This window comes from Hypanus sabinus, chromosome 12 (assembly GCF_030144855.1).
Source record: "Hypanus sabinus isolate sHypSab1 chromosome 12, sHypSab1.hap1, whole genome shotgun sequence".
In the NCBI taxonomy this organism is placed as follows: domain Eukaryota; kingdom Metazoa; phylum Chordata; class Chondrichthyes; order Myliobatiformes; family Dasyatidae; genus Hypanus; species Hypanus sabinus.
The window spans coordinates 31,470,096-31,486,710 of record NC_082717.1 but is presented as its reverse complement, the minus strand read 5'-3'; the positions used below and the strand labels follow the sequence as shown (position 1 = coordinate 31,486,710).

The following is a 16,615-nucleotide window of genomic DNA, read 5'->3' as shown; positions in this document are numbered from 1 at the left end:
AACACAAATACTCCATGAGAGCGTATTTTATTCTGTGTCTCAAATTTTTGTCAGTGTTTTATGAATTCTGTTACCAAAACAGCTATGTGGGGATCCCAGAAAATAATCTAACAATTTCTGTTGTTGGTGAGATGTCATTTTCAGACATGGAAGTAGGAAACTGAAATATTAAAAGAATATTTTGTATTCATGCCAAGGAATTACAGATAAACACTGTTAAAAGCTCAGGAATAATGATGCATATCCATATAAAAAGAGATTAATACACTGGTGTCGCTCATTGAGAATGTCAATTTTGTAATGCAAAGAAATAATTGAAAAATTTGTACCACACCTTGGTAGAAGTTCTCCGTACATACTGTACCTTTGTGATAACAAACTGATAATTACTGTGATGAAAACATACCCCTTTCAACCCATTTTAAATGGATACAGACATTATAAATACAGTCAGCTCTCCTTACCCACGGGTTCCGCATGCGCGGATTCAACCAACCGCAGATCGGGGAAACCCGGAAGTTCTCTCTCCAGCACTTGTTGTTTGAGCATGTACAGACTATTTCTTCTTGTAATTATTCACTAAACAATACAGTATAACAACTATTTACATAGCATTTACATTGTATTAGGTATTATAAGTAATCTAGAGATGATTTAAAAGTACAGGCAGTCCCAGGTTATGAATGAGTTCTGTTCCTGAGTCTGTCTTTAAGTCGGATTTGAAGTTGGAAAAGGTACATCCAATATTATTTAGCGTCAGTTAATAAAACGTTTTTCTTAGTATATAGTATATATTTTACCTTTCTATGCATATAAAACACTTAAGAAACATACGTACTTCAATAATTAAACCACTGTGTTGCTTAGTAATAATTGTAGCTTTCATTGGGGCAGGGCCTTTCACATGCTCCATTAAAATTGTTCCGATCATTGACTGACTGTAGCCTAACGCTCTTCCAATGACCAATGGCGTTTCACCTCTTTCTGATCGCTTTATTACTTCCACCTTATTTTCAATCGTGATCGTGATTATTTTTGTGAACAGAAACACTGCGGATTCAGAGTTGCACCAGGTGTTAAAGTCCACTGCACTGAGACAGGTTAATTAAGGGACTTGAGAATCCACGTTTTTTGTTATCCGTGGGGATATCCTTATCCCGGAACCAATCCCCCACGGATAAGGAGGGCCGACTGTACGATCTGTTTGACTGAAGAATTTAGAATAGCTTTTAAAATCAATGAATCTGGCAAAGTTTATATGCATGAACAGATCAATTGATTCTGCACACTTCTCATTGCTAAAGGAAGAAATGTACTTCCTCTCAAGTTGCATTCAGTTTGAGGTTGACACTGAAAAAGAACGCAGTTTACAGAGATAGTTAACTATATAACTGCTTTTATTCAAATTTCAAATCACAAAGTAAATTTTCCTAATTCTTCCATCATTTTCAATTAGGATATGAGAAGCAATCAGTGTGCTTGCTTTTTCAAAATCATACTGTTAATATAATTCTATTCAGTTAATATTCTATTCACTTAAAACTTATCGTAGATCAAGAACTATTTTCCCTTATAATATTTTAGTACATATCCCATGTTTTCTTCAATTGCCATAGTGTGCAAACGTATTAATTTACATTGGGTTAAATCTGTAGACTTTGCAAGCAAAAGAGCAGTTGAAGATAAATTTAATGCAGTAAAATCATAAGTAACTGCATGACCAAAATTCAAAATAACTAAAATTCCTGTCTCCTGCCATTGCCTTATATATGCAAGGATATTTGTTGTATTTATCATTATGTTGAAGTCACCATACTGCAAGGATTGTTCTTCAGTTCTTATTTTTCCAAGTGCTCTGTAAAATGACAAAGTTGATAATGGATCTTCAGACTGTTGCTGTTAAAACAAAGAAAAAATTGTTAGGTCCAAAACAAAGTCATAATTATACATCCCAGATAGATGCAATTCAGCCTATAATATCTGTAGAGAAGCTTGGAATGATCCTGCTCCGCTCTTAATTATTTGGCAAATATTTCTCATGATGTACCTTTGTAATAATTTTTAAATATTAGTCTTAAACTGGTCCCAACTTATTGAAGCAGTTATAAGGAAGGCAAGACAGCAGCTATTATACTTCCTTAGGAGTCTGAAGAGATTTGGGATGTCAACAAATACACTCAAAAACTTATATAGATGTACCGTGGACAGCATTCTGACAGGCTGTATCACTTTCTGGTATTGTGGGGGGTTGGGGGTGGGGATTGCTACTCCACAGAACCAAAAGAAGCTGCAGAGTGTTGCAAATTTAGTCAGCTCCATCTTGGTTAATTGTCTACAAAGTACCCAGGACATCTTCAGGGAGCAGTGTCTCAGAAAGGCAGCATCCCATTATTAAGGACCTCCAGCACCCTTTTCTGTTACCATCAGGTAGGAGGTACAGAAGCCTGAAGGCACACACTCAGCAATTCAGGAACAGCTTCTTCACTTGAACCCACTAACACTACCTAAATTTTTTAATATACAGTATTTCTGTTCTTTGCACGTTTTAAAATCTATTTAATATACGAACACTAATTTACTTGATTTATGATTAGTATTTTTATTTTATTTATTCCTTTTCTATATTGTGTATTGCATTGAACTGCTGCTGCTAAGTTAACAAATTTCATGTTACATGCCGGTGATAATAAACCCGATTCTGATTCAAATCATTGACATACGAGAAAAGCTGTTGCAATACTGACCACCTGCGAGACACCGCAAGTCACCAACGCACCAATGTGATCGCAAGCTGATATACATATAAACACAGTGCATAGAATGGTGTGTGCGTGATGCTTTTATAGTCTTTCAAAACCTGCCCTCTCATGCAGTATCCACACTATCTAAGTATGCTCAGGAATGCCTGGACAAAAGAGTAACTTTTTAGATTACACCGAGGGCAACATTTTATTCCAACTCTTTACCTCCTGCCAGTCAATGAATCTCTTATTCATGCTAGCGTCTTTCCTGCAACACCATAAAACATCCTTCGCCTATCCTGCCTTTTATGTATTCAAATAATTCCAGCAGATTTCCCCTTATATTTTGCATTTCCAAATACCCCAAAACCTCATTCTTAATAATGGACTCCAACATCTCTCCAACCACTTAAGTCAAGCTAACTGGCCTATAATGTAATTTCTTCTGCCTCCCTCCCATCTGGAAGAGTTGAGTGCCTTTTGCAATATTCCAGCCTCTGGAACCATTCCAGAATCTAGTGATTCTTGAAAAATCATTACTAATGTTAGCCCAATCTCTTCAGCTACCTCTTTCAAAACCATGAGGTCTAGGGAATGAATCTGCCTTCAGACTTTTCAGTTTTCCTAACACCTTCTTAGTAATAGCATCTACACTCACTTCTGGCCCAACACTCAAATTTCTGGTATATTGCTAGTGTCTTCCACAGTGAGGACTGCGCCAAATACTAATTCAGTTCACCCGCCTTTCTTTGTTGCTCATTACCATCTGTCCAGTGTCATTTTACAGTGGTCTGACAACCGCTCTCACCTGTTTTACTATTTATATAGTATATCTGGAAAAAAAGACCTTTTGGCATCCTCTTTGATAGTATTGGCTAGCTTACCTTCATATTTCATCTTTTCTTTCCTTATGGTTTTTTCAATTGCCTTCTGTTGGCTTTGAAAAGCTTCCCAATCAACTAATGTCCCACTAATTTTTGCTAAATGCCCTCCCTTTTGCTTTTAAGCTGTCTTTGACATACGTTGTCACCCAGAGTTGCCTCATCCTCCCTTAAGAATACTTCATCTTTGGGACATATCGATCCAGCACCTTCCGAGTTGTCCCCAGAACTCCAGTCATTGCTTTACTGCCATCATCCCTGAGTGTCCCTATCGAATTTACTTTGGCCCATTTCTCTTTCATGCCTCTGCAATCTTCTTCATTCCACTGAAATACTGATAGATCTGATTTTCACATCCCCCTTTTAAACCACAGGGTGAATTCTATATTATAAACAAGAGAAAATCTGCAAATGCTGGTCATATTATGATCAGGCTCTTAAGGGTTCCTTCACCTTAAGCTCCCAAATCAAATCTAGTTTTCCCATCACCTTTACCTTACAAAGTTCACCCATCTTCATTTTACATATTCCACTGATCTAGCCACCAAACTCTTCAAGGTAGTAAATTCTACAGATTTGCCACATTCCATGGGAAGAAATACCTATGCACTTCAATTTTAAATGACCATTCCACCTCTCACCCCAATGTTCTCTCCAACCCACCTTATCCTGAAACTGAATGCCTTCATTCAAAACTCTTCCACAAATGGAAATGTCCCAACCTTATCATGCCCACTTAGGATCTTATAAAGTCTGTTCCAGTAAGTCAGCTGGACAAGGTGGTTCTGAAAGATGTGGCTAAAGAAATAGTGGAGGGGTTAGTAATGATCTTTCAAGAATCAATGGATTCTGGCATGATACTGGAGGACTGGAAAATTGCAAGAGTCACACCACAGTTCAAGAAGGGAGAGAAGCAGAAGAAAAGAAATTATAGCCCAGTTAGTCTGACCTCAGTGATTGGGAAGATGTTGGAGTCAATTGTTACAGATGTGGTTTTGAGGTACTTAAAGGCATATGATAAAATAAGCCATAGTCAGCATGGTTTCCTCAAGGGAAAATCTTGCCTGACAAATCTGTTGAAATTCTTTGAAAAAGTAACAAACAGGATAGATGCAGAAGAATCAGTTGATGTTGTGTACTTGGATTTTCAGAGTGTCACGCGAGATTGCTGAACAAGCTACATGGTATTACAGGAAAGATTCTAGCGTGGATAAAGCAGTGGCTGATTAGCAGGAGGCAAAGAGTGGGAATAAAGGAAGCCTTTTCTAATTGGCTGTCAGTGACAAGTGGTGTTCCACATAGGCTGTGTTGAGACCACTTCTTTTTGTTATATGTCACTGATTCAGAAGTCAAAACTGATGTCTTTGTGGCCAAGTTTGCAGACATTACAAAGATAGGTGGAAGAGCAGATAGTTTTGAGCAGGCAGAGGCTACAGAAGGACTTGGTCAGCTTAGGAGAATAAGTAGAGATATAGCAGTTGGAACACACTGTTGGGAAGTGTATGAGCATGTACCTTAGCAGAAGAAATAAAAGCATAGCCTATTTTCTAAATGGAGCAAAAATTCAAAAATCTTATGTGCAAAGGAACATTGGAGTCGTCGTGCAGGATTTCCCAAAGGTTAATTTGCAAGTTAAGTCAGTGGTGAGGAAGGCAAATGCAATGTTAGCAATCATCTTGAGAGGACTAAAATATAAAAGCAAGGATATAATGTTGACACTTATAAGGCACTGGTGAGGCCTCACTTGGGAGTATTCTGAGCAGTTCTGGGCTTGTTATTTAAGAAAGGATGTGCTGACATTGGACAGGGTGCAAAGGAGGTTCACAAAACTGATTCCAGGATTGAAAGGCTTATCACATTGAGAAGCCTTTGATGCCTCTTGAATGTTGAAATACCTCAATAGAGTTGATGTGGCGAGGATGTTTCCTATGATAGGGGAATCTAAGACCCAAGAACACAGCTTCAGAATAGAGAGACATCCACTTAGAATAGATAGGAATTTCTTTAACCAGAAAGTGGTGAATCTGTGGCATTTGTTACCACAGGTAAATGTGGAGGCCAAGTCATTGGAAATATTTAAGATTCTTCATTAGTCAGGGCATAAAGTACTATGGGGAGAAGACAAGAGAGGGAAATGGATCAACCATGATGAAATAGTGAAGCAAACTAGATTAGCCAGATGGACTAATTTTGCTCTTGTATCTTATGGCCTATATCCAATAGCTGGTAGAATTGAAACAGAACTCCTCATTTTCTAAGTGCTGACCCCCTCTGGATTCATGCACAAAAATCTTCTAAGTTCACCCTGTTGAACGGGGGGGGGGGGGGGGGGGGGGGGATGAGTGTGTGTGTGTGTGTGTGGCATTTTACAACAAGCATTTCTGTTCATTTAAATAATCCATTATGGGTTATATGCATAAACACACAAATTGTATACATCATCATGGTACCACGTGTAATGTGTATGACTTAAAGTAAAGTTAGGCTCATATTTAGACTCCTGTCTTCTTCTGAATTAGTTTAATGTTTGAAGTTACAAAATATAACATCAACCCTGAACTGTCCAGAACACCACATCGCCAGCAATCAACCAGAAAAAATGCCCTATATTCCCACAGTTTGCTTCCTGCCTATCAGGCAATCTTGCTAGTATCTTTCCTGTAATACCATGGGCTCTAATTTTATCAGCCTGATAAGGTGCAAATTATCTCAAACCTAGGCACATAAATATTTATTCTTGAAGACATAGTGAATCTCTGGAATTCACCAGAAGATTTTAAAGTAGTGAGAGATAAATTTTGATAATATTGGGGACTGAGGGCTATGGCTATCTGCCACAGAGGAGTTCAGATCTGGAGTAAATCATATTCAATAGTGGCAAAAGTTTGAGGGGCCAGATAGCCTACTCCAACTTTATTTTCTTATATTCATGTGTACTTCTTGCTTTAAAACTGTCACTGTTTATGAATACTTAGACTAAGTAAAAAGGCTTCTCACTATCTACTTTAACTATGTCATAATTTATTACAATGTCATATTAATTAAATGAAATGCAAAATATTCATACTTACATTAACAGTTAGTGTGTATACACTCAAACCTGGTAAAATCCAAGGAACACTATTTGTAAATCCTGCATATTTAGATTTGTCCCATCGCATTAGAGGATATTCCGATTCCTGTTACATATAGTGCAAGATTAAGACCATACTTTAACCAATTATGAACTTATAATAATTCTTTAAGCATATGATAACTTAATAACAGTAGATTTTGATTACCTTATAGTCTTTGAGCGCAATCTCATCTCCATAATAAAATACTGGAGTCCCAGGCATTGTTAATAAAAGTACTGCAAACAATTTGACATAAATTCCTTGATGTTCTTCAGGGATCATAGATGCAATATGTCCTTCACCAAACTACAAGGAAGATTTATATAAAAATATTTACTTGCATCTAAAATGTATGTTTCTACAAAATGTAAACATTTCACTGGGTTCCACTGTAGATATTTACTCCAAGAGTGCAATGGTGAAAAGAACTTTGGCTTTGTTTGAAAAACACTAAAGAAAAATCCATTTCCAATGAGTTAACGTTCAGGACTTTATTTTATAGTGAATGTATCATTTAGGTACCTGTTCTTTGATTGAAACTTCCAGGATTTTACCAACATTGTGAGGAGAAGGGGATGAGTACATCAGTGCTGCTGTCTTTTTCTCATTATATCTACTGGTTTACTGCAGTTGTATCAAACGTTTGCTAAAAGAGGAAGCAAATCTGTTTAAAAGACTTTTCTAGTTTTCTGGAAGAGATAGGTACATAATTGTGGGGTAAGCAGAAACAGACTGAGGTTGGGAGTTGGACTGGATAGAACAGTGAACAGTATGGCACAGTATGGACCTATTGCACCATGATGCTTTGCCTGTCTTTTAAACTATTCTATGATCAATCTAACTCTTCTTTCTATATAGCCAAAGACCCTCCATTTCTCTTTCATCTATGTGCCTATCAAAAAGTCTATTAAATGTCCTTAGCATGTGGGTTTAGGGCCGTGAGACTGTGTTCATTTTTTTGCCAGTATTAGGTAGTATACCACAATGAATTTAGGTGCTCATGCTGTACTGTGAAAATAATACCAGGCTATCAAAATATTTGCAGTGATATGATTTGATATTATCATTATACTTCAGATTTTACTACATTCATTAAATACCTGAAATATTTAAAAAACTAATTTCTGCAAAACCATTTTACATCTTAAGTTTAACCTTTTATCACAGGGTCTATACAGATCCATAACATGATTAAGCAGGTGCCTATTTTAATATACATTTTAATAAATGAAACATACAATATTTATCTTTACTATAAAAAGGTATCATTTTTGAATACTTACAGTGAAACCGGACCATGCAAAATTCTGCTCATAATAATAATTATTCAATGTCCTGGCTTTTTCAACTGTTTTAGAACTTGTTAACAAATCATTCAGATAATAAACGAAAATCATTACTCCGGGAACTTCCATTAGAACTGAAATTAAGTAGTCTGGATCTTCTATACTAGTAGCAATAATGAATACTCTGAAAGAAAACAGTGTTGTGTTAACCTATATCATTAATTTTGATTTTTTATTTCACAATACTCTCAATCCTTCTTACTTTCCTCAGCTGTAAAGGTTAGGGCAGCCCAAAAGTTGCATTGGATTCATTATAAAAAATGGCATCAGCATCATCAGGAAGGATTTCAAGCAATTGGAGAAGTCCCATGCAAAAAGATAATTAGCAAATCTGAGGCCCTTGGAACTGAAAGGTCACCAGAAGAAGATGATACTGGAATATTCAGCAGGTCATGTAACATTTGTAAAAAGAAACAAAATTAGTATTTCACATCAAAGGTTCCTTTTCTTCAGCTCTTTTCAAAGATACTGCTTGACCTGCTAAACATCTCCTGCAATGTTCATTGCGGTTTCCGACTTGCAGCATCTGCATTTTGTTTGCTTTTCACCAGGGATGGGAAATTGGTTCAAAGACAAAAAACAGAGTAGTGGCAAATGGTTATTTCCTTCAAACTGCAGGGTTTAAGACTGAATTTCCATTGGGATAAGAGCTGGGACCATTATTTATTTTCTGATCAACATAAAGAAAATGGGTGTGCAGTATATGATTTATAAAACTGTGGATGACTCATGCTTTGAAGTGTGATAAACCATGATGATCATAATAGACTACAAAACACAGCCCAAACACGAGGAAATCTGCAGATGCTGGAAATTCAAACAACACACACAAAATGCTGGTAGAACACAGCAGGCCAGGCAGCATCTATAGGGAGAAGTGCTATCGACGTTTCGGGCTGAGACCCTTCGTCAGGACTAACTGAAAGGAAAGATAGTAAGAGATTTGAAAGTAGTGGGGGGGGGAGGAAGAAATGCAAAATGATAGGAGAAGACCGGAGGGGGTGGGATGAAGCTAAGAGCTGGAAAGGTGATTGGCGAAAGTGATACAGAGCTGGAGAAGGGAAAGGATCATGGGACGGGAGGCCTCAGGAGAAAGAAAGGAGGTGGGGGGAGCACCAGAGGGAGATGGAGAACAGGCAAAATAAGAAGGAGAGGAGGGGCATTAACGGAAGTTAGAGAAGTCAATGTTCATGCCACCAGGTTGGAGGCTACCCAGCTGGTATATAAGGTGTTGTTCCTCCAACCTGAGTTTGGATTCATTTTGATAATAGAGGAGGCCATGGGTAGACATAACAGAATGGGAATGGGACATGGAATTAAAATGTGTGGCCACTGGGAGATCCTGCTTTTTCTGGCGGACTGAGCGTAGGTGTTCAGCGAAACGGTCTCCCAGTCTGCTTTGGGTCTCACCAATATATAAAAAGCCACACCAGGAGCACCGGATGCAGTATACCACACCAGCCGACTCACAGGTGAAGTGTCACCTCACCTGGAAGGACTGTCTGCGACCCTGAATGGTGGTGAGGGAGGAAGTGTAAGGGCAGGTGTAGCACTTGTTCTGTTTTCAAGGATAAGTGCCAGGAGGGAGATCGGTGGGAAGGGATGGGGGGGGGGGGGGGAAGAGGATGAGTGGACAAGGGAGTCGCGTAGGGAGTGATCCCTGTGAAAAGCAGAAAGGTGGGGAGGAGGGAAAAATATGTTTGGTAGTGGGATCCCGTTGGAGGTGGCGGAAGTTACGGAGAATTATATGTTGGACCTGGAGGCTGGTGGGGTGGTAGGTAAGGACAAGGGGAACCCTATCCCGAGTGGGGTGGCGGGTGGATGGGGTGAGGGCAGATGTGCGGGAAATGGCAGAGATGCGTTTGAGAGCAGAGTTGATGGTGGACAAAGGGAAGCCCCTTTGTGTAAAAAAGGAAGACATTTCCTTCGTCCTGTAATGAAAAGCCTCATCCTGAGAGCAGATACAGCGGAGACGGAGGAATTGTGAGAAGGGGATAGACTTTTTGCAAGAGACAGGGTGGGAAGAGAAATAGTCCAGGTAGCTGTGAGCGTCTGTAGGCTTATAGTACATATCAGTAGATAGGCCGTCTCCAGAGATGGAGACAGAAAGATCAAGAAAGGGGAGGGAGGTGTCAGAAATGGACCAGGTAAATTAGAGGGTAGGGTGAAAGTTGGAGGCAAAGTTAATGAAGTCGACGAGTTCAGCACGCGTGCAAGAGGCAGCACCAATGCAGTCGTCGATGTAGCGAAGGAAAAGAGGGGGATGGATACCGGTATAGCCTTGGAACATGGACTGTTCCACAAAGCCAACAAAAAGGCAGGCATAACTGGGACCCATACGGGTGCCCATGGCTATACCCTTGGTTTGGAGGAAGTGGGAGGAGCCAAATGAGAAATTATTGAGAATAAGAACTAATTCCACTAGACGGAGGAGAATGGTGGTAGAGAGGAATTGGTTAGGTCTGGAATCCAAAAAAAAACGAAGAGCTTCGAGACCATCTCGGTGGGGGATGGAGGTATATAGGGACTGGACGTCCACGGTGAAAATAAGACCGTGGGGGGCCAGGGAACTTAAAATCATTGAAAAAAATTCAAAGCATGAGTAGTGTCACGAACATAGGTGGGAAGAGATTGAACAAGGGGAGGTTAAGACAGTGTCAAGGTATGCAGAAATGGGTTCAGTGGGGCAGGAGCAAGCTGAGACAATAGGTCTACCTGGACATGCAGGTTTGTGGATCTTGGCTAGGAGGTGGAAACCGGAAGTGCGGGGTGTGGGAACTATGAGATTGGTGGCAGTGGATGGGAAACACAAAACACAGACAATGGATGAAGGAGACCTTTAGTATAGTGTAAAATTATACATTTTGATACAAGGAACAAAAGGAGACAATACTGACTAAATAGCATTGTTCTAATAGAGGCACGTGAACAAACTGATTTGGAAGTACACATGCACAAATCTTTGAAAGTAAAGGTTATGTTGAGAGTGGTATGTAAAGAATAGGGGATCCTGGGATTCATAAACAGAGGCACTGAATACAAAAAAAAAGTATGTTGTGTTTAAACTGTAAATACACTGGTCTGGCCACAATTGGCATATGGCAGCCAATTCCAATCATCACACATCAGGAAGGATAAATAAATCCTAGAAAGGATACAGAAAAGGATTACACAAGCCTAGAGATGAAGCTTTCAGACATAAGGGTGGAATTAATGAAGTAGGAATTACAGAGGATATCATAAAGATGTATGCAAGATCTATGACTGGTTTAGATAGGGTAAATAGAGAGAAGGTGCCCCCAATTAGCAGATGCTGTAGTTCAAAGACCATAAGATACACTTTAAATATTGGAAGAAAGGTAAAGGAGAAGTGTAAGAAAAAGCACTGACACTCAAAAAATAATTCACGGCCTATAAAATTGGTGGAAAGCATACAAAAGCCTTCAAATGGGAATTAGATAAGCACCTGAGAGAGAGCATTATTTGTATGTGTATGATGAAAAAATGGTAAACTGGGATTGCTCAACTAGCAGCTGATTCCATGTCTTTACTGCATCTGTATTTGTCCTATATAATTACTCCCAGAAGACATAAACCTCCTCCAAAACTTTCATCTATTCTTGCTGAGGATAAAATAGGAAGTCTGTCACTGACACAAATGCATTTAAATCATTAGATTGTATGAAGTGTTTAATAAACTCATTGATTTGATTAATTAGACTACAAACCTTTCAACATTTCTTTATACCTGAACTTGTATCAGAGTATGCATTAATAATAACCTTCCTGGTTTAGTGGTCTGTAATGAACCAGCAGCAATAGACCACAGACTGAACTTTTAATATTAACTGAATATATTTTCAAAACCACCCCAAAAATACAGACATTTGAACAGATGTCTGTTTCCCAAAAGTAGACCAGATGACCCTGAGCTCCAGTAAACAGCTGAGAAAAAACTAAGAAACTTAAATTAGAAGCTGCTAGAAGCTGAGGAAAGAAAAAAGACAAAGGCTGCTAGAAGTTGAGAAAAGAGAAGCAGCTGATGATGACATTTCGGCATTAACAAATATCAGATTCCATTCCACTATCAAAAGTACATTGCAAGCTTAACACCTAGAAAGACAATCGGCAATTATATTATCTCTGCCTTTAATGTGAGTTATCATAAGACCATACTCTTGTAAAGTCAAACTCCAATTCAACAACCTTCTATTTTTGCTTTTCGCCTTACTCAAGAACACCAATGGATTATGATCTGTATAAACAACTGATTTCTGAGCTGTACAGACATAAGCATTAAAAGGCTGCAAAGCCAGAATAAGTGATAATAATTCCTTCTCTATTGGGGAATAATTTCTTTGATGCTTCTTGAATTTCTTTGAAAAGTAAGCCACAGAATGGTCAATATCATCATAATCATCTCTTTGTAGTAACACTGCTCCTGCAGCCTCATCACTGACATCCAGAGCTATGGAAAATGGCTTTGCAAAGTCAGGTGACCTGAGCACAGGTTGGGGACATAAGATGGCCTTCAATTTATTAAATACCTTCTGGCAAGGCTCTGTCCAAACCAATTTCTCACCCTTCTTCAGGATGTTAGTCAATGGAAGGGCAATATCAGCAAAGTTCTCACAGAACTTGCGAGAATATCCAACCATTCCCAGGAATCTTCTAAGAGCCTTCTTACCAGTTGGAATGGGAAACTCAGGGACAGCCAGAAACTTTGCCTGAACAGGAGCCAACCTGCCCTGACCTACAACATAACCAAGATAAGTCACAGTGGCATGGCCAAATTCACTCTTAGCAGAGTTAACTTTAAGGGTGGCCTTTGAAAGCCTTTCAAACAGCTTTTCCACTGCAGAGATATAGGCTTCCCATGTGTCATTTCCTGTGACCAAGTCATCAATTTAGACATCTGTGTGTTCTAATCCTTGAATTACAGAATTAATCATCTGAAATGTTCCCGGAGCATTCTTCATTCCAAATGGCAGAACATCGTATTCATACAACCCAGAAGGTGTTACAAATGCAGAAATTTCTCTACCTCTATCTGTTAATGGAACACACCAACACCCTTTCAACAGATCGATTTTTGTAAGAAACTTAGCCTTTCCGACGTCTACAGTCATCTACTCCAGGGATTGGATAAGCATCCGATTTTATTACAGCATTCACCTTTCTGTAATCAGTGCAAAACCTGATACTACCATCTGTACCATGACACAAAGTGAGCTCCAATCTGAAAAAGAATGCCTAATAATACCATCTTTTAACATATACTCAATTTCTTGATCAGCAAGTCTACACTTTTCAACATTCAGGCAATACATCAACAACATCTACATCATGTGAGGCCACTGTAGTCCTCTTTGGAAAATCAGGGAAAAGACCCCAAAATTTCATAATTTCTGTTACAAACCAGCAACAATAGACCACAGACTTGGTTTTTAATATTAAATGAATATATTTTCAAAACCACCACAAAAATATAGACATTTGAACAGATTAGTCAGATTACTTCCCTAAACAAAGAAAACAGAAACAGTTTACTGCATCTTAGCTCACAAATTGTGGAGATTTAGAAACAGTTCTTCCCACGTCTTAGGATGGCAACCCAGAATGTTCCTGAAACTATGAGAGCAGGTACAGGTTTCTGTAAGGAAGGGTTCTAAAATCTGCGTTGTTGACAAAGAAGTCGATCACGGGAAATTCCAGGAGATGAGATTGTCACATTCACACTGGTCCACACAGGGAAAGCAAGGCAACAGTCACAGAAGATTCCAGACATCCAGTAGATGTCACTTAAAAACTTGAGTCCATGCAGGAGTAACAAAGTAGAGTCTCCGTGACCGGGTTACCAAACCAGCAGAAATGGAATAATACGTTGGAGTCTGGTGGTACCATAACTAAAAGTGTTTATTAGTAAACTAAATAATAGAGTACAATAAAATGCAAATATACATATAAAACAGGTTAGCAATGATATATACAGAAGTATGGAAATATAAATCAAAACCAAGCTCTATCGAAGTCTAAGGGTAAATTAATAGTCTTATGATGGTGCAGAGTTCAGTTTAGGTTGAGATAGGTGCTGTTGTATGGTGGGGGGGAAGAAGAAAAGGAGAGGGGGGAGGTGGGGGGAAGCAGTTGCAGCAGGAAAACCTTCAGTTGTCTCCTTGTTATGTTGTGCTGTTGTGGTCACCGACTGTGACCCCTCTGTTCCCAGCCAGACCGTTCTTCAGTGGTGAGCCTGTCACCCAGGCAAGGATGGACACACGCACAAGCCCCCGCCGGTCTGCCTTCACACACTGTGAGCCTCTGATCGATTCCCCCGAATCAATCCTCCAAGCCCCCGCCTTCCTGTGGGTGCACAATGCTCTTTCTGTGGCATGTCTGCCTATGTCCAGGCAGACTCACTTTTTATCTCCCCTGCCAGGATATGAGCCATCCATCACATGTCCATCACCTGGCATCGTTTCGCTGTCTCAGCAGGAATGCTCACAGGCAGGCAAAGTGTCCTTGGAGCAAAAGTAAATAATTATCCATGGAGCCATAACTTTAAATCTTTGTCTCTCTCTCTCTCTCTCTCACACATCTGCTCTGGGTGCCACCCCCCCTCTTCTCTCTCTCATTAGCAGCACAAACAGTGTCCAAAAGCCAGACTCATTTTCCCAACATTTTAAAGTGGTTGTCCACAGAAAATAGGAACCCTAGAGGTGCATAACACAAAATTCACATAAGGATATCCCAAGGTGACAGTCACAGAATATTCTTTAACATGAGTGGTCGCCATGTAACACACCCGAATCCATTCTTGGGTTAACAAAAAAAGTGGTTGCCACAGAATACTCCAGAAGTCCATGTATGGATCATACAGTGACAGTCACGTATCCAATATGCACTGTGTGCCATCAATTTTCACAATCCTCTGGACATGGAGAAATATTAGGATCATCCATTGCTGCAGTGGACTCTTTAATTAACTCCACCCAACTTACTCTCCCGCTGGCAGCTCAGTCCGTGCTCCTGCGTAGCTACTGAAATTTCCAGAAAACTCCTGACTTGAATCGAAGAACCCTTCCCCCGTTTGTAATATGACATCATCTCTTATACACTTAAATGATGCTTACGTTTAATCAAAGCAACGGTAACATGCAACAGGTCACTCCCAGAATCAGTGAGAAGTGCAAGCTTGTAAGCAGGATACAGCAAATTACATGACGATCGACCACAGAGCAATAAAAAAAGTTTAAGTATATTCTGTCTCATCTTGCTATTCAAAGCAAGTATGTTCCCTAAATTTTGCACAGAAATGTGGCTGAAATAAATTTGAAAATATATTGCTCTGGTAGAAATTTTTCTGTCAGCTGTATTTGCAGTGAAAATTTTGAAATCCAAAATATTACATTGCGATATTGCATCCATATAAGCAACATTTAATTAATTGATAAAACAATGACCAGTTATCATACAGGGTTAACAGCAAAATAATGTTATCAATTTAATTGTCAAAATACCTCAGTAGCAATTAATTGGACACAATGCACAATCACATATGGTATACAATTTAAAACAACTGCTTTATAAAAATAAAAAAAATTACTCTCAAATATACCTTTGTTTTGAAGATTTACTGTATCTTCCAGCCATTTTTTTCAATGTTTTCAGAAGTTCTATAAACTAAATCCAAATGGAGACCTTCTTAAATGTAAGTAAGCATAATAACCATAAATGCTATTTACTCTCAACAATTTATCTTTCAAATAAATAGGTGAGCTGAGAAATTGAAGTTTTATTTCTGCTATACAATTAAAATTTTGAATATTTTATATTCAAATTGGGGGACCGTGGCCATACTGCCTGAATAATACATTCCAAAAATTTGATATGGCATTCTAGGAAGTCTTGCCCAAAAAATGTGATGCATAGGAAGTGATAATAACAATTTTATTTATAGAGCATTTTTCATACAACTGTGTTTAACCATGTTTTAATAAGTAATTTCTTTTTAACCCTAAATGGGGCCGCTGTGTTCATTATATTTGTCCAGTTATTGTTGAAATAATCAATCATTTCATTTACTGAGCAGTTCTAACTCACATGTGTCAGATAAGCTAGCCAGCTCAAAGAATTAAAGTTGTGTTCCACATCAAGAAACCATTTTTTTTAAACTAATTTATTTTGTGGTATTGATTCCAGGCAGGAAGGCATCAAAAATACACAAAGCTGATCAGTTAATGGATTCAGACAGAGACACTAATAATATTTAACCCAAAATCAAGTGCAATGCTAAGTTGATGAGTGGGCTCAGTGACATGTTGGGTAAGATTCTAGGCTATCTTAAGCTCATGAATTCAGCTGCCATAGAGAGATCATTATGAAGTCACCAGAGATAAAAATCCTGTCGCAGTTCAATAGAGGATAAGAATTTTGAGAATTCCAAGAAAACAGGCATTGGATTTAGCAGGGTGATAAATGAAGATGCAGAGGACAGCATCTGTACCATAAATTTGAAACATATGTACTTCAAA

General features: G+C 38.8%; 1 protein-coding gene across 1 annotated transcript in view; it reads right to left on the bottom strand.

Annotated features, from left to right (window-relative positions):
- Positions 1-1,459: 1,459 nt before the first annotated feature.
- The window catches only part of LOC132402749 (neutral and basic amino acid transport protein rBAT-like), a 30,438-nt gene continuing 15,282 nt past the window's right edge, over positions 1,460-16,615 (bottom strand). Inside the window, exons 5-9 of the mRNA XM_059985729.1 lie at positions 15,700-15,764; positions 8,022-8,208; positions 6,904-7,044; positions 6,694-6,801; positions 1,460-1,896 (exon numbers count right to left, since the gene is read on the bottom strand). Coding sequence (XP_059841712.1) covers positions 1,561-1,896; positions 6,694-6,801; positions 6,904-7,044; positions 8,022-8,208; positions 15,700-15,764 — 837 coding nt within the window. The 3' untranslated portion in view covers positions 1,460-1,560. The remainder of the gene's footprint in view (positions 1,897-6,693; positions 6,802-6,903; positions 7,045-8,021; positions 8,209-15,699; positions 15,765-16,615) is intronic.